Source organism: Colias croceus, chromosome 24, assembly GCF_905220415.1.
Source record: "Colias croceus chromosome 24, ilColCroc2.1".
In the NCBI taxonomy this organism is placed as follows: domain Eukaryota; kingdom Metazoa; phylum Arthropoda; class Insecta; order Lepidoptera; family Pieridae; genus Colias; species Colias croceus.
In genome coordinates, this window is record NC_059560.1 from 6,975,070 (window position 1) to 6,994,272 (window position 19,203).

The 19,203-nt window shown below is 35.1% G+C and overlaps 1 protein-coding gene across 1 annotated transcript; it reads left to right on the top strand.

Annotated features, from left to right (window-relative positions):
- Positions 1 to 523: 523 nt before the first annotated feature.
- LOC123702923 (cilia- and flagella-associated protein 58-like) lies at positions 524 to 19,203 on the top strand. Its single transcript, XM_045650773.1, has 19 exons — positions 524 to 607; positions 1,412 to 1,540; positions 1,663 to 1,756; positions 3,379 to 3,514; positions 3,889 to 4,066; positions 4,732 to 4,851; positions 5,129 to 5,323; positions 6,301 to 6,422; positions 6,798 to 6,937; positions 7,325 to 7,463; positions 7,946 to 7,995; positions 10,887 to 11,065; positions 11,931 to 12,140; positions 14,423 to 14,573; positions 14,876 to 15,000; positions 15,681 to 15,838; positions 16,793 to 16,910; positions 18,127 to 18,193; positions 18,818 to 19,203. The coding sequence occupies exons 1-19, from the start codon at positions 524 to 526 to the stop codon at positions 18,967 to 18,969; spliced, it is 2,547 nt and encodes an 848-aa protein (XP_045506729.1). The 3' UTR covers positions 18,970 to 19,203.

Sequence of the window (19,203 nt, forward strand, 5' to 3'; positions counted from 1 at the left end):
GTCAATTTAATCAATTTATTGATAGTTTTGACCTTATGGTCAATGATTTTCTCAAACGATTTTTGAATATGCTATAGGAGTGGATATCCTAATTCCTATTGTTATTATTTAAATTTTCAAGGCTTAATTTTCTCTGTTTGTCTGTCTGTTGTAATATCATGCCCGAACTGCTGCTTAATTTTGATAAAGGTAAACGTTTTATCAAGTGGAAAAGTTAGTTATATCTGTAAGAATATTTGTTTGTTTGTTCAATCACACCTTAAAGGTTTAACAGATATTGATGATATTTTATATAGAGACCGGATCTGAAGCAACGCAGAGTTTTACTTATTTTAGTCAACTAATAAAATCTAAGCATTTTATTAGTAATTCTTATCACATTATCTATATATATTTTACCACTATTTTATTATCCATTTTATTACTTATCTGTAGCAACTCGTAACCATAGCAACGCCGTAAACAATCCAGTATTTTCGACATTTGTTTTGCTAAGTTATTTTCGCTGTATTTATAATTTAAAATGGATACCGTGGAGGAAGAAGACTTTGGGGCTGCTATCGTCATTGGTTCTGAAACTACGGAAGCAGAGAAGGAATATGAAAGAGTAATATTTTGGTTAACTAGTTTAGCCTGCGGCATTGTTTATGTTATGGGTGTAGTTAGAAATACTTTTGAGTCTTTTTTTTATTAATAGGCATAAGAATTGTTCGTTTAGACATAATATTTTTATCAAAAAAAAATACTATTCATTTGATGTGTCGACATAAAAATATGCTAACACAAATATGTTATTTACATACTTGGCGGTAAAAAAAACGTAGATACACATAATATAAAGAATCCTTTTTTTATTAAGAAATAGGATTTGTACATTTACAGCTATACGCAACACATGACTGATTTAATATATTTTTTATTTTACTTTATTGTTTCTATTTAAATTAATTGGTAAACCAGTTTTTTAAACTCTACCTAATGGTATGGCCTGATAATTCAAGAGACAATAAATGTGCGATGATACGCTATATGTAGTTGAACATATTTTATGAAAATACAAATGCCCGTTTTAAATTAAGAGGCGACAATTCAAGTTGTTGTTACAAAAATAAGGTTTTATAAATAACTAGCTTCCGCCCACGACTTTGTACGTGCATCCCCGTTTTTCCCCGTTCCCGCAAGAATTTCGGGAAATCCTTTCTTAGCGGATGCCTACGTCCTAAAATCTACCTGCATGCCAAATTTCAGCCCGATACGTCCAGTGGTTTGGGCTGTGCGTTGATAGATCACTATATCAGTCACCTTTGAGTTTTATATATATATAGATAGTTACTACCCTGTAATATACACATGACCAAAGCCACATGAGTAAGTTAATAGTAGCTAGTCATCTTCTAAATTGTTGTTTTAGGTTCTCGAACAAATGCGAGAGTCAGAAGGGCTCAAATTATATACAGACGTATATACAAAGCTATACGACTCTTATTATAAGCTGAAGGAAGAGAATATCGCTCACCAGGAGAATATAGCTGGTTTAACGGTAATTATATCTATACAAACAGATATAGTAACACGTAAATTACAACGTTCTTCAATAGATATTTAGCCTATTTATTTTATATGCATAATTATAATAGTAAATATTATAATAACACATTGCAGCATAAAGTGGGTCGTTACGATGGCGCTATTAACACCTACCTCAATGAAATATCTGACTCGAATAAAACTATTGATAAGTTGCGAGCTGAGATTGGTAAGTGATCGTTTCTATATCGTTGATCGTAAATATTAAATACTTACTAATTAAAAAAAAAACCGTATAGTTATCGATCTGTGAGATTTCCGGGATAAAAAGTAGTATGTCTTAGTCTGGGTCTTCAGCTACCTACATACCAAATTTCCTTGCAATCTGTTCAGTACCTAGTATTTGTGTAAACGATAAATATTTTATAATATCAGTAGGATAAAATAAATATAATTTTTTTAAACAATATTTTTATTCCTGTGCTATGATAATAGTGCTGTAAAATTCTTATTTTTTTAAATAATTCGTGTGTTTTTGGTTTACAATCTTAAGTCGCTTTCTCTGTCCCTATGTCCATATGTATGCTTCAATTTTGGAAACTGGGCAACAGATTTTGATGCAGTTTCTTTTAATAGATAGAATGATTCAAGAGGAAGGTTTTAAATAATTTAATAGATTTTAGACAAAACGAGCGAAGCCACGGGTGGAAAGCTAGTTGCCAATAAATTATCCAATCGAATATAGAATACCACGATCATCGTGTATATAATGTTCTCCCTTTAAATTTTATTTTCGTAAAAAATAGCCTTTCCGAAGGTCTACTTTGTCGTAGTAGGAAATTTAATTAAAACGTCTGATTTTAATCAAATTTACTACGGTTTAGTGGGTAAGGCGTGAAACCGTAACAGTCAAGTAGAAGGGATGTGCATTTATAATTTTAGTGTATAATATTATGTATAATTCAGATAGGTTACAGTTTTAACGTTAGTTTTATTAAGCCAACATAGATGATAGAGCAAGCTCGCGCTCCAAAAAAATAGATTATTAGTTAGATGAAATAGATGTAACTTTTATTGTACTCTCCTAACATTTGTAAGTCTATGTTCTATTCATCGAAAGGACGACGCGACGCCCCCTTCCCCCTCTCGTTCGCTTTTTGTTTACGTAATTTTTGTGATGCGCATAGAGTTTATAATATTCAGATGGAAAATGAAATGAATATTTATTTTTGTATGAAAATAAAATCTAACAAATTTTCAAAAGCCGTAGAACAAATGTTGTTACTTATGATGTTAGCTATCTTGTCCTGCGAGGTTTCTGGTGTTTTACAAGTAACCCTGTATAAGATGTACTTATTGACCCTGCCTTCCAATCCAGAAGTCATGGGTTCGATTCCCACCCGGGGCAAATATTTGTGTGATAACCATAGGTATTCGCTCTGTGTCTGGGTGTAAATCCATACTAATATTATAAATGCGAAAGTAACTCTGTCTGTCTGTCTGTTACTCAATCACGCCTTAACTATTGAACCAATTTGCATGAAATTTGGTATAGAGATATTTTAATACCCGAGAAAGGACATAGGATAGGTTTTATCCCGGAAATCCCAGAGGAACGGGAACTATGCGGGTTTTTAATTGACTGCGCGGGCGATGCCGCGGGCGGAAAGCTAGTTATCTATATCAGTATTTATTTAACAATTATATATGTATGTTTATCAGCCATCTGGTTTCCATAATACAAGCGAAAGCTTAGTATGGGATCGATCGTGTGTGAAAATTGTCCTGAAATATTTAATTATTTATCTATAAGAAGATAGATGAAATAAAAGTATAGTTTCGATTAAACAGAGGAAGCCCGAGCGCTAGCGGACGCTATGCACGCGCGAGAACTGGCAAGCGTGGAATCTCTGGAGACGATGAAGAAGACCGTCACAAGGCTGGAGAAAGAGCTAGATGCAAGGAAACGCGCGGGGGACGATGATGCGTTAGTTTTGGTGATAAATATAATAAATAGAAAGAAGATTTGTGTTTTTTATGTGGCTTTGTAATTGAAGTAACCCAAAAACTGCTGGACAGATTCTTACATGTGAGCACTGAGCTAGGTAAAAATTACTGAGTGACAAAGACTTTATTTTACTACTTTTATAGCGGATCAACTAGAGCGAAGCCGGGTCGAGTGGTTAGTGGTTTAATTTATGATTTGAAGGAATGTCGTGAGGCTGTATAACTTATTTATGGTACTATAGCTGTTAAATCTTGTAAGAAATAGAAATAATCCTGAAACAACACGATATTATCAAAAAATCAATCGTAATTTAGTTTCACAGATTATCTTATAGTCTATATTAAACCTTCTAGAGGTGCAACATCAGCGGTAAAAGAAAAAGAGAAATTCGAAAAGGAAAAAGCACGTCTTCAAGGTGAATTGGATGGAGTCAAATTGAGATTAACCAATGCACTCGGTTATATAGAGGAGTTGGAACAGAAGAATACAGCAGCTGATGAGAATATAGCTAAATTGGAAGAACAATTGGAGGTATGTAGACATAATGTGAAGTGTGTTTACATTTTGCATGTGATTTTTTGAAGATGTAATGGTATTTTTATTGTATCAGTAACCAATAATTATTTATTAACAAGTGATAACTGCATTAAAAACAACCGACTTCAAACTTGCACTTGCAACATTTACAAATACAGACAAAAATGCTCATAAAATACAAACTACTGGGCCTAGATCCGAATAAAATTTTTATGGAACCAATTCGACACCATCCCGCATCGAACAAAAAAAGAATCACGTAAATCGGTTCAGAAACCTCGGAGTAATCAGTGTACATACATAAAAAAAAAAAAAACATACCGGCCGAATTGATAACCTCCTCCTTTTTTTGAAGTCGGTTAAAAAGGGAAGACGCAATAAATAAATGCGCGAATAATGACGCGAGTGAAGAGTATTTTAGATGCGTATTTTAGATTTTTCGCAACAACACGTAAATATTTTAAGTCATACTTTTTTAACAGTTTAATTTTAACAAATTAAACTTGAAATTGGCAAAAAACAAGGCATAACTTAATCTTTAAAAGTAGCATTATCGTATCGTTTATTTAAAAAATCTATTCTTAAAATTAAAATTGATAAGTGTTTTGAATGAAAAAGATATCTCTTTACATATTTCTAATACAGATGTTTCTGTTCAGGAAGCAGATAACAATGCAGTTAGACAAAACAGACTAGTGGATCATCTCAAAGGTGAGAGTACGACACTTAAAAGTGAAGTGGAAAGTCGAGGGAATCAAATTAACAGTCTTAAAGATAAGGTAAGAAATAACGATTTAAATTACGAAATGTAACAATTTTGATTCTCTTTGTAGAAATAATTATAATGGTATTTTGAGAAATTGACGTAAACCTTTGTTTACAACACAGGTTACATGAATAAAAGGAACTAATTTAAAGGTAGTTGATAGAAATACTTAAGTGCCAAATAAAATTATACGAAATCCAAAGGACAAACAAACAGAAATTCTAAATTTATTTTAGATATCTAATATTAATTTAATTTTACATACTTACTAAGCAAATCTGAATTTTCAGCTAACAAAAGCAGAGAAAACGATCGACAGACGCGACAGACAGCTCAAAGATATAAATCACAAGCTGGATGTAGCTCAACAGGAACAAGAAGCAGCTTCAAATAAAGCAGCTCAACTTAGAGAACAGCTTGACTTTACTAATGCTGAGTTTGATAAAACTAAACAAGCGTTAACTAACACTAGTAAGGAACTTAAGGTAAATGTTGCAATAAAACAATAAAAAAGGCGTGTGTGCCGAACACACGTGTCAGAAGTGAAACTTCTTTGGCAAGAAGACATGACGTACTCCATAACGTGACGGTATTGCCATGACGCGACCTTAAAATTTTACTCTCAACATGCCTAAAGAAGTTTCACTTCAAAACATTTGTTTTTTAATAAATTTTAAATAAAAGAATTTAAAAAAATGCGGGGTAAGGCGGGTTCGATCGACGTTTTTTCTGTTCTTTAACAAATTTTGATTTCTAAAACATTTAAATGCGTAAACCAAAAGAAATATTTGAAAGTTTTTTTTTTTTTATAATGTCATGGCGTGACGCATATGTATATCTATTAGAAAAAAGTAGTTTCATTTTTTTATCCACTTTTGTTTGTCAATAACAAAACTTACATGTAAATTAGATTTGCAATTGCTATTATCAAAAAAACACGGAAGCAAAAAAATTCGGAAGTGTTTTTTGCTAAAGTTCAATAACATTGTGTATTAGGAATTAGGATATCATTTTGATAATGCTTAATGACAGGTTTGTTATATATTGGGTATAGGTATATTAATTGTATCGACCTTTAGGTACACGACACTAAAATATTCACAATTAGGTAGTAAAAGTTGTCTGATAACATAGCGTAAGTGTATCAAAAGGTTAATTCATTATTTCAAAAAAGTGTGATTTTTTCCTGTTTAGATTGTGGAATAGTCTGTTTAGAATTTCGTGATCTCTTAAGAAAGCTTCTTTCAAACTATGAAATACAGTAATGGAAATAATGGATTTACGGGATAAAATCTATCATATATGTTAATCCAAGTTACCCTCTACATGTGTGCTAAATTTCATTGTAATCGGTTCAGTAGTATTTGCGTGAAAGAATAACAAACATACACATACACATCCATCCTCACAAACTTTCGCATTTATAATATTAGTAGGGCCTAAAATAAAAATCTATATATAGAACACGATAGACGATGGAAACCGTCTGCGCAACGAAGTGTCCAAGCTGACGAAGCAGGGCGTGCAGCAGATGAAGAAGTACCAGCTGTTGGAACAGGCCAAGGCCGGAGTGGAACATGATAGGTTGGTGGTGGTGATGGTGATATCGGTGATGATTTTGGTGATGATGATGATGTTATAGAAGAGGTTTTCGTAAGTGTTAGAATGTGAGGTTTTCGGAAGTTGGTAATGAATGCTTTAGATTACGCGAATTATTGTTGGTTGTGAAGGATATTTTTCAATGATGACCGAACTCGATCCAAATTCAAACTCGAAATTTTTGTATTTAACGCGCTTATAATTCAGTCAGTTTTTTGAAGTATCAGCTAGAAAATCAGACTCTTTTAAAGGTCACTTTTTCCATAGAGAGCAAATAGTCCATAGTTGTTGATTTATGGTTATCTTAAAAATTATTTTTTATGAAATGAAATAAAAAAACAAAGGTTTGTTTTATAACAGAGAGAATTTGAGACAGCAAGTGAGCGTCATGGAGAGAGAGATCATGTTAAACAAGAAACAAGCTGAAGCTGATAGAAGAGAGATAGAGAACATGAACAGAGAGAAGGAGATATTCAATAAGAACATGCAGAAGATTCAGAGTGAGTTAATTATACTAAAGATTATTTTTTTCGTGATCATAATATTATGGCATCAGTGAATTGAATCATACAAATAATTGAAAACATTTGGCTAAAGTAAATAATAAACAAAGTAGTTTTTCTGATATTGTTTCTTTTTCCAAAAATGAATAAACATAATTATGTAATTCGTATTTGAATGTTCAGAATAACTGCTGAATTATATTTCTTTTGGCTTTTAATTTCGTAATCATTTGAGTCCAATCCTACAAGTTGCATACATCATTCCATGATCAAGGCACATAATTTATACTTTACTTCGTTCATACATTCACTTGAACACCTGTTTTCATAAAAACTACTATTACTTAAAACTAACTACTTAAAATCAAAGAAACTTTTCATCAGACGAAGCCATGGAGAACCTGTTAATCATCAGCCGCCAAGAACAGCGGCGGAAGCAGTTGGAGCATGAACTGGAGGTGTCCGGGTCGCAGGTGAACAAGCAGCGGCTCATCATCAGACAGCTGGAGAAGGATAAGGACAGGTGATGAGACGTTCTGGTCAATCAGACGATATATATCGTCTGGTCTATGTGACTAGACCAGACTGACCAGACTGACCAGACTTGACATGATAATAAAATAACAAACCAGACTTGAAAATAATAAAAAGGCATACCAGACTTTTTATTCAATTATTTTTTCTCGAATCTTAGAAATTTCCGGTCTTCATGATATTACTAATCAAAATATATATGTACAACTAGGTTTCCGCCCGCGGCTTCGCCCGGGCAGTCAAAGCAAAACCCGCATAGTTCCCGTTCCCGTGGAATTTCCGGGATTGCGTCATTTTCCCGGGATACAAAGTAGCCTATGTCCTTTCTCGGATATCAAAATATCTCCATACCAAATTTCATGAAAATTGGTTCAGCAGTTTCGGCGTGATTGAGTAACAGACAGAGTTACTTTCGCATTTATAATATTAGTATGGATGTGTAATTATTTCAAATAACTTTCTATTTTACAGAATGCTTGAAGACACAATAGCTCTAAATGAGAAAATTGACGAAATATCCGGTAAGTTTATTGTTATCAATATTAGACTACTAGCTATGCTCCTCGACTTTACCCGCAGTGTTCCGCTCCTGTCGCTCTTATCCATGTGATAATATGGGCCTATAGCCTTCCTCGATAAATGGGCTATCTAACAGCGAAAGAATGTTTCAAATCGGACCAGTAGTTCCTGAGTTTAGCGCATTCAAACAAACAAACTCTTCAGCTTAATAATATTGTAGTATAGATGATAGACCACATGCGCGGTAGGTATAATATTGCATTCAGCTTTTCGCAAGTAAACTAGAAATTTTTATCCTGTCTGAGAGGGAAATTATTCTTAGTAGGTACCACATCTTGTAAATGCATATGAAATATTTTCTTAGAAAAACAATGTTACATTTTTCTAGTATAGGGATAATTTCAAATAGGATATTTATATGAATAACTACGCATTCAATTTTGCCATATCTATACTAATATTATAACGAGGATAGATTTGTAATTATGTATGTATGTATGGTTTTCAGGCATAAACTACTGGACCGATTTCAAAAATTCTTTCACCATTTGAAAGCTGCATCTTCATTATAGGTAGTGGTGTGCGGAATCGATTATCATTAATCGATTAATCGATTATCAAGATGATCGTTTGCAATCGATTATCATTTCGATACAATCGATTGGGAGTAAGCCATTTAAGTTATGGTAACCCTACACAACAAACATGTGGCAATAGCTTGTCTGCTGGATCCACGTTTTAAAAAACTCGGTTTCGGTACGGATAGTAATGCAACAAATGCCCAACAACGTTGTCTTGAAGAACTAATTTATCTCAGAAACAGCACTCAAGGGACTATAGTGAGCTAGTAATTACACAATCACAACAACTTGAGCAAGTAACTGCAAAACCATCGATCTGGGATCATTTTGAGCGAAGGAAATCAAATTTTATTGCAACATCTACATCTTCAACTGAAAATATAATAACATTACGACAATACTTAGAATTACCTCTACTTGCAAGGACAAGAGATCAGTTGACAAATTTAAGGAGGAACAGCCTGCTGCCAAATCATCTAGATTACATCATTTTTTAAATGCTAACTGGTCACTGATTGGGAATTATTGGTGTATTTGTTTGATTTTTAATATCTAGTAGTTTTATTTTAAATAAATATGTGATTTAATTCAGTTTTGTTTCATTTTTGTAATCTGGAGGTAAGACAATGTAAATTTTTTTATTTCGAACAAGATAATCGATTAATAATCGATTATCTTGGTTCGCATAATCGATTAATCGATTAGATAAATAATCGAATCGGCACAGCACTGATTATAGGCTAGGTTTTATTCAGGAAATCACACGCGGACGGGAACTATGCGGGTTTTTCTTTGAAAACGCGGGCGAAGCCGCAGGCGGAAAACTAGTGTTGCATAAAATATTACTATTGTAATCTTATAAAAAACGAATACCTCATGTTGGTTTTTTCTAACTAGGTAATAGTTTATAGTTCAGGATACATCGCCCATTTTTGCAAGTGACTACTATCAAGCTGATTTTCCGTTTGTAGCTTTATTTTGATGAGACACCGAATAATTTCGTGTACGAAACTGTCGATTGTGGTAGCTAACAGAGATAACAAGGATAAAATTTTTTGATTTGATGGTTCTCAAATATTTATTACGCAATTTGTAGGACAATATGTCTGTTGAATTATATAAACATTAACTAAGTGAAAATAAAAAAATCAGCTTGTTAGTAATCATTTATGATGACCACGTTATCGATACACTTTGGAAAGGGGGACTCTTTGAACAAACCATAGATTTTGTAGGACAAATATTTTTTCGAATAATTTAGGTAATTATCTTGAGATTGAACAAAAAAAATTCATTCAGTTAGTAATAAACATTTGAGAACCATCAAATCAAAAATTTTTATCCTTCTTATCTCTGTTAGCTACCACAATCGAGAGTTTCGTACACGAAATTATTCGGTGTCTCATCAAAATAAAGCTACAAACGGAAAATTAGCTTGATAGTAGTCACTTGCAAAAATGGGCGATGTATCCTGAACTATTAAAATATACGTGTATAAGAATTACCAAAATATTATTTTAACGTAATTGATATTTTATGATGACGAAGAAGACTTAACTTTAACCCGGATACTAATCAATTCAAGTAGGTAATAAATAATAATGTTAAATCCAATATGTATAACTAAATGAAACAAGCTAACGTTAGTCAAGTTAGTTTTTAAAATGAATCTTACTAGTGTTTTTCGTAATTAAAATATACAGATAATAAATTATTGATAAAGCATTACACCTCGGAGCCTTATTAATTCCGTAATTTGCAACGGTTGACTTTAATTATGCTCGTATTTGATTTCATATAGTGTACTAGTGTGGATTGTCGAATCTTAAAGTATTATGTTAATTTCCTCCTTTCAAATTTAGATTTTTTTGGTGTATTTTCAGTGAATATATCAAAAAACTGTACACGTTACTTTACTTGGATATGTATCTTAATCTAATACTTTTGGTAAAAGTGTTAGCATAAAACAAAAATGTCATCGAATTACAGGATATGTGGATTAAAAAATAAAACAAGTGCTTTCATCCATAACGTATTTATTTCAAAATCATTTGATTTAATATTATACAAGTTACTTAAAATTACACTTATTACACACACATATATTATTTCATCATTATTTCGTTTGCAAACGAAAAAAAGAGCGTGTGTGCCGAGCACACGTGACAGAAGTGAAACTTTTGCACGATTTAAAGATGAATCGTCGCCTTTCTCCATCATGTGACGGTATTGCCATGGCGCGACCTTGAAATAATACTCTCAACGCGCCTAAAGAAGTTTCACTTCAATAAAAAAATCATTGATCGATACAGAGGAGGTCCGACTCCGCACCGCCGATATCCTGGACCTCAAGAAAGCCCTCCGCGATGAGGGCATCAACAGCAGAAAGCTCTCCGTGGCACTCGACACAACGAGGGCTGAACGCAACATGCTGCACAAAAACCATACGGAAGCGCTGGATGAGATACAGGATCTGAAACAGAAGCTTAAGGTTAGGGAATAATAATACTATATGGTCATTGTAAATAGAAGAAAAATAAAGACATTTATTTTGCATTCATTTACAATATTATGTATCTTAGTTACCAGACATAAACAACCACATAAGCTATACACAATCAATTTCTTATACCAGACACAACAATCATTCATATCAGACACAAACAATCACTTATAACTAGACACGTAAAACTACATTAATCAGACACAATCAATCACGTATACCAATTCCAAACAACTATTTATGCTAGCCACAATCAACTACATATACCAAGCACAATTACCAACATATACCAAATAGAATCAACAACACTACTAGACACAAACAACTGCCAGATAGATACTATTTTGATCAGACACAAACAGCTACTACTGATAAAAAAAGACGTGTGTCACTCGCGGACTGCCGCGGTAAAGCTATTGTCTGCTATGCATTCAAGCCACACCTCCGTGTCCGTCGGAGTGGTCAGCGTGAGGTTTTTCGTTACGGAATTTCTGGATTCGGTCCCCGCGCTCAAATCCCGCGATAGAAGCTATGCAATAGTTTTGTGGGAGTCACCGCAATAGGGGCTTGTTATGTGCGGGTGTAATAAAAGATGAATAACTACGCAAAAGGTTATATTTCGTTAACTACATATATTTATTCGTATGTAATTAATATTCGACCTAATGCGACCCACCCGCGTCCCGACAAGCCTGTGACTGTCCGTGCATAGCGCACGAACTGTTTATAATATATGAGTTACCGTGTGAACTTTCTTTGGGCTACACTTGAAATTCGATAACTCATAAATTGGCTTGTCGTCGCTACAGCTTAATAACAGTAACAATATCAGTAAGACACGTGTACCGCACAGATGCTGGCGTACCAAATCGAGCAGCTCAAAGAGGACATAAGCGGCAAGGAGAGCGCGCTCAAGTCGTGCGAGGGCGCGCTCAGCAAGTGCAGCAAGCGCGCCGAGCAGCTGCGCGCCGACGTGCAGGCGGCCGCCGCGCGGCACGCCGACCTGCGCGCCGAGCTCGCGGCCGCGCGGCAGGAGGAGGCGCGCCTTGCCCGCGCGCTGCAGGTGACCACACACACACACTGCGGACATATTCGCTGTGTGTATACACACACACACACATTGAACGCGCTGTAAATAGTAACACAAATTATTATACGTGATTTACTTCCACTACAGAGAGAAGTGGTGTGGTTAGAGCAGTGGTGGCTCAGTGGTGAGACCTCGGACTTTGAATCGATAAGTCCGGGGTTCGAGACCAGGCGAGCGCGCAGGAAATAAATTGATTTTTCAATTTATCTGCGCATGTTGTAACATCACCACTGCTCGAACGGTGAAGGAAAAACATCGTGAGGAAACCGACATGTCGAAGAATTAAAAAGTTCGACGACATGTGTCATCCGCCAACACGCACTTGGCCAGCATGGTGGATTATGGCCTGTACCCTCATAGGAGGCCCGTGTCCCAGCAGTGGGAACGTATATGGGCTGATGATGATGATGATGATGACAGAGAGAAGTCAATTTTTTTTCTCTTATAGAAGAAAATTCGCGACTTAAGGGGTAATTCGGTAATAAGGGGCTCAATTGATAATCACTGCGATTGAATATTATTTTAAAATTGACAAGGTACATTTTTTCATTTGTTAAAGAACCCTAAAATAGGTAAAGCGTGTAAATTACAATTAATTGTTTTATTATTATGATATTATCGTTAGCCCATTTATTATTGTTGTCCAAGAGCCCTTCAAATCAGGGTTTCCTATAGAGATTATTATAATCCATTCTTTTTTTCAATAAACAATGTAGATCAACATGTATTAAAAATTTGTATAAATAAATTATGTTTAATTTCAAATATAACATTGGACTTCTATGAGAACTTATTTTCCGACTACGTCATTTTATTTAAACAATATATACCAATAATCAATATTAGAAATACCTAGTCGAACAAATTCTACCTAATTTCATTCTAGACCCGAGGTGCTTAACCTTTTGGCTTTTATTGATGACAGATTATAATATTTAAACGTTCTTTTTTTTATTTCCTCTTATTTGGAAGACAATTTTTTTTTACAAATCAATCCTCACTTAAATCAATATTTTTTTATTCTTTTAGCAATCTTTTTTTTTATTCTTTTACAGGTAATACTACTGTATTTTCAAATTGTTGCTAAAAATTCGTCGTATATTTTTATGCAATATCCTTGAATTTGTTAATAAATTGAACGAAATGTGTGTCACAAAATCTTTACGTACGCTACGTAAAGAAAAAGTAATTTTTTATACAAAAACAAAAAACAATAATTTCGATAGCTTCCCCTCTCGATAGCTTTCGAATAAAAGAGCTTATGAAGACATTTCAAAAACAGAAATTTTGATATCCCACTAGAGAGCTTTGAGGTTAAAAAGTTTAGATAGTATAATAGCAGTAATACTAATAGACCATAGGTTTCAAACAGCTGTACAAAACGGAAAATCATTTATGTCGCCTACTTCCGAGAATTATAAAATAGTTGTCATTACAAGATATAATATTGATTTAGTTTTTACACTCGTTTGTTTATTGGGATTTCCCTCAACTAACTGTGAGATAATTTTTGGGAAACCAGTGCGTCATTGAGAATTTAGTTGAATGGACTACTTTTACCCGGCTATGCAAGAAGACGTTATGTTTTGCAGCATATCCTTTTCCTTAATATCCTTACCATATGTGTCGATTTTAATTCTTTAGCAGGCCATTCATGCGAAACTGGTGTACGTAGGCGTTAAATACGGCAAAATATTAAACATAAAAAATAAATAAAAAAATGACAGATAAGCTTTTCCTCTATAATTCCAATAAATTCACACCTCCTAAAACACTAGCCTGCTAACAATAAAACTTTCTCCAATCGATAGTTTCAAATAAATTGACCTACGCAATTACGAATTAACATTTGACGTTAGACCTTCACATGAATCTACTTCAATTGATCTTCAAATATTGGTGTGAATAAGTATTTCAATTACCGATTGACCTCGCCAGTTCACTAGTTAAAAATGTCATTGAAACTAATATAGGTAAAAAACAATTAAGTGCGAACTTGATTCATAAACTAGGGGTTCTGTAAGATTGCGAATATGGAGGCTCTATTTTGACAAAACCAATTTATCAAAGTATTTAGTATGTGAAAATAAGTAAGCAGTAACTGATGCAATTTACCTATTTATCTATGTGCGTGCCAAATTTCAAGAAAATCGGTTCAGCAGTTTTTGCGTGAAGGAGTAACATACAAACTGTCGCATATATAATATTAGTAGGATTCACATTATACATAGTTAAACAAGCATTTATCGCATTAGGAAAGCGATGCAGCTAAAGCGAAGCTACAAAAAGAGGTGGAAGGTCTGGTGAGCGAACGTGATGTGGTCGGCGCTCAGCTCGTGCGACGGAACGACGAAATTGCGTTATTGTATGAGAAAATACGAATATTGGAGCTAACGTTGCATAGAGGTGATGAAGACATACATACCTACACTACTATAATGTACTTCTAAACTAGGATAGCAAGTACAATAATTCAAGAAGAAATTTATTGTTCTTTATTAGAAAAGCCGAAGCTGAAAATTTTTAAATTTCTGTCAGTCCTAATATAATATGTTAACTTGCACAATATGTTATTAACTATGTATAATATTGTGAATCTTACATATTCGTGTAGAAATTGAACTAATACTTAATTATCAACAGGCATTTTTTAACTGTCACTTGGTAGTAAATAGATAGATACATAAAATAAAATTTATCAAAACTAGGTGAACGACAATACGAGCAAAGAGTTGAAGACATCCGACTTCTTCGACTGGAGATTATACGTCTACGCAAAGAGAAGAACCTATTATCAAAGGGAATTGAAAATATGACAGACTTAAGATTAGAGGTAAGTTTTAAATTAAAGTATCCAGGTTGGTATATTTATCTTATTATGAAGGTAGTAGGTCATTTTCTTATTAATATTTCGGAGAGTGTCCCACACGAAAATAAAATAATTTAAATCGTATGTTTTAATATACATTACCCCATTTTATACGAAATATGACAGACAGAACGAGAAGGTAGTAGTCATGGGTGATGGGAATGCCCAAAATAGATTTTCAAAAGCCATTTGATTAAGTGTTTCTAGGATATTTTAGGATTATTTATTAGTTGAAAGGAATTTGGAACTTACTGTTATTTTAGTGCTAAATTCAAGTCTTGGATTTGCAAAATAATATTTTCTAGTATAACGCCCTTGACGAGGTTCGATTGTTACCGAAGGGTGCCGCAAGGATTTATCTTTGGTCGAGTTCTATAAAACAAATATTCACATTCAGTATAGCTGCAGAATCATACAAACATATTAAGATTTTTTGAGTAAGCGTTCAGGTATCGCAATGATAAGATAGTAAAACGAACATTATTGTTATGTTATTGCAGATTTGTTCAAATCATATTATCGCAATATTATTTCTAAACGTACAAAGCCATCATTATAAATATAATGTATGAATTTTTTTACACTATCAAAATAAACGAGAAAGGTAATAAAAAGAGGAATTAAGAGAGCAATCGTTACATCAGGTGTTCAATTTGGAGCGCGAGTTGGGCCGCGAGCGTCTCCGCGTGCGCGCGCTCGAGGAGGCGCTCGAGACGCCGCTCAACGTGCACCGCTGGCGCAAGCTGCAGGGCACAGACCCCGACAGCGTGCACCTCACGCACAAGCTGCGCCTCACGCAGAGGTGCGCACACACACACACACACACACACACACACACACACACGCGCGCGCAAGCTGCAGGGCACCGACCCCGACAGCGTGCACCTCACGCACAAGCTGCGCCTCACGCAGAGGTGCGCACACACACACACACACACACACACACACACGCGCGCGCAAGCTGCAGGGCACCGACCCCGACAGCGTGCACCTCACGCACAAGCTGCGCCTCACGCAGAGGTGCGCACACACACACACACACACACACACACACACACACACGCGCGCGCAAGCTGCAGGGCACCGACCCCGACAGCGTGCACCTCACGCACAAGCTGCGCCTCACGCAGAGGTGCGCACACACACACACACACACACACACACACACACACACGCGCGCGCAAGCTGCAGGGCACCGACCCCGACAGCGTGCACCTCACGCACAAGCTGCGCCTCACGCAGAGGTGCGCGCACACACACACACACACACACACGCAAGCTGCAGGGCACCGACCCCGACAGCGTGCACCTCACGCACAAGCTGCGCCTCACGCAGAGGTGCGCACACACACACACACACACACACACACACACACACACACACACACACACACGCGCGCGCGCAAGCTGCAGGGCACCGACCCCGACAGCGTGCACCTCACGCACAAGCTGCGCCTCACGCAGAGGTGCGCACACACACACTCACACACACTTGATCAATCATATACACACATCATATAATATACACATAAACGCACAAAACACACACCTACGCACGCACAAACTGAAGCGCAAATATTCAATTTTTTATTAAAAAAAATATTTCAGTATCTGAATTCGTTCCTTACTTTTCCTACCGATGTCATAACTTCAATAGAAATACCACATTATCTATAATCCGCAACAGCAATAAATATCAATTTTAAATAAATAATTGACAATTCTGAATTCTTTTATTCATTCCTTCTTACTACAGGAAAGTTCTAGCCCAAAGCGAAATGTTGGTGCTAAAAGATCGTGAATTGAAAGAAACTAGGAATTTGTACGGCGCCGTCAAAGACATGCTTGCGTTACAACCAAGCCCTGAGATACAGGTAAAATAAATAAATAAAATTCATTTATTTCAGACCACATAGCCCATATAGCATTAGTAAAATCTTATAAGTAAGAATGGAGAAAATATTAAAGAATATAAATTTCTCTAGGCGAAAAATCTGGAACGATTTATTACCATAAAATTGTAATGTGTGTAATGCTATAAAACTAAATATCGTAACTAAGAGTGGTGAAGAGTGAATAGGAGTAGAAAGTTAGAGTTGGTAAGAGATAGACAAGAGGAAAATGCAAACAAACTCAAACATTTATTTTTTCAATTAGACTTCTTGAAGCACTTTTGAATCGTCATTCGTCTTATCGTAGTTTTACCAATTACCACGATGTGCAATGGTTTGTAAAATGTGTGGATATAATTTTGATAAAAATTTGTCAACATACATAGGGTGCTGATTTACACAGGGTCAGTAACTGACTACAAATTCGAGGCAAATCAGTGCATAGCAGTGCCTGACCCGAAAAAAACCCTGTGTAAACAGATTTGAAGTCAGTACAGAGGCTTGAAGTCAGCGCTGAGTTGAATATTCGGACACGAATATTTTAAAGTCAGTTGGCGCCCCCCGGTACCCGCGCACCCCTGCGTCAGCCAAATAAATCCCGTGTAAACAGACAAGTCAGTGCTTGGTTAATCATTGCCACAGAGCAAGTAATATAGGTCATTGCCGCTGCGTTGTAGAGTGACCACGTTTTTTTCATTGCCGCTGCGTTGTAGAGTGACCACGTTTTTTTCGCTGGCGATAAAAATGACCCGTAAACGAAAAAGAAACCTTAAAATTGGTGCAATTATAATATGGCAAAAACGAGTACCTTTGGGATATTAAATCCCTAAATCCATTTTCTTACCCATTGTCGTTTATTTTTAGTTATATCTCATTTTCTACAATATATTCCATTAACTCATTCAACAGCAAAATTGATAAATTTTTCAACAAATAATTAAATCGTCGTTTCAGTTGTTTTCGTGAATTCATTTTTCCCACTGACTTACAAACGTGTGGTCACCGTGAGAAACGCACCACTACTACTTCATGTAAACAGTTAAAGTCAGTCGCAGCGCCAATTTCGGCTTTTTGACTTTTCTACTGACCCTGTGTAAATCAGCACGTAAAGATTTAGAGTTTTTAGAGTCGGACATTAATGCTATGCTTCTCTGAAAAGTATATAATATGTCAAGGGTCTATTTATCTTTTCTTTCAGCAAACTTTGAACAGGACACAGCGCGCCCTTGCACAAAGAACGACGAAAATGAAATGTTTAATAGCTGGTAAGATTAATTATTATTTATTATTAACTTTCAACTCAATCTTTGTAGTATGTTGGTTGTGCGTCATCAATATAAATTTATCAAGCTGATTTTCTCTGGTGGTGACGTTGTAATACGGAGAATTCTGTAATTGAACAAATTGACGTGCTTATAAACTAACATAGAAACCCATCTGTTACCTACTTGTTTTTGTCTTTTGTACATATTTGTTAATAACTAATTTTTTTTTATTCTTTATAAATTTATAACTAAATATAAAAAAATATTACGGGTTTTCCTAGCGTTTAGTCTTTCTCTGTCACAAATTTCATCAAAATTGGTTCGGTAGTTTGAACGTGAAATCGCAACAGAGTAACTTTCGCAATTACTTATTTCAGTAAAGATGTATATTGTATAGGTTGAATGCATATTTGGTTACTCTCAAATTCTCAATAATAATAATTAATCGTGATTCAGTGTCCTCTAATATTGCCATTTTAAAATTTACCGTTCTCATGTCAAATGACAAAAAATCACGTACACAATTAAATACTTAACAATGAAATAATTAATTAGCTGTTTTTTCCATTTTGCTGAAAATAGTTATTTCTTTTAAGGCTCTTAAAACAATTTTAACTATTTCAGAACTAAGCATGCGTGAGAAGCAAGTGACGGATTTACGTTTAGAGCTGGACAAAGTGAACGAAGATTTGAACTCGTTCAAGCAGAAATACTATGAAATGAAGAGAGCTTTGGACGCGGATGAAGCACGCCGACTTAAAATACCCACGCCTTGAGAATTTGATAAAAATTGTTCTGATTTTCAATAATCTGATGGTCAGATGCATAGAATTCGTCTCATGTGTTTGTTTCATTTATGAATGAGAATGTTAAAATTGTGTTTTATTATTGGGTAGTTATGTTTGTAGACATTTTTGTATTCAAAAGAAGTAAGTTGTATTCAATATTACCTTTATTATGTATAAATTATGTAGGTACGAAATTAAGCTTTAAAACTCATAACTTAAAAA

What these genes read in the sequence shown, in the direction of transcription:
- LOC123702923 (XM_045650773.1), top strand. Translation starts at nt 524, where the DNA reads ATGGATACCGTGGAGGAAGAAGACTTTGGGGCTGCTATCGTCATTGGT. An exon ending in CAGAGAAGGAATATGAAAGA is followed by an intron (nt 608 to 1,411) that starts GTAATATTTTGG and finishes TTGTTGTTTTAG; the next exon opens with GTTCTCGAACAAATGCGAGA. An exon ending in GGAGCTAACGTTGCATAGAG is followed by an intron (nt 14,574 to 14,875) that starts GTGATGAAGACA and finishes TATCAAAACTAG; the next exon opens with GTGAACGACAATACGAGCAA.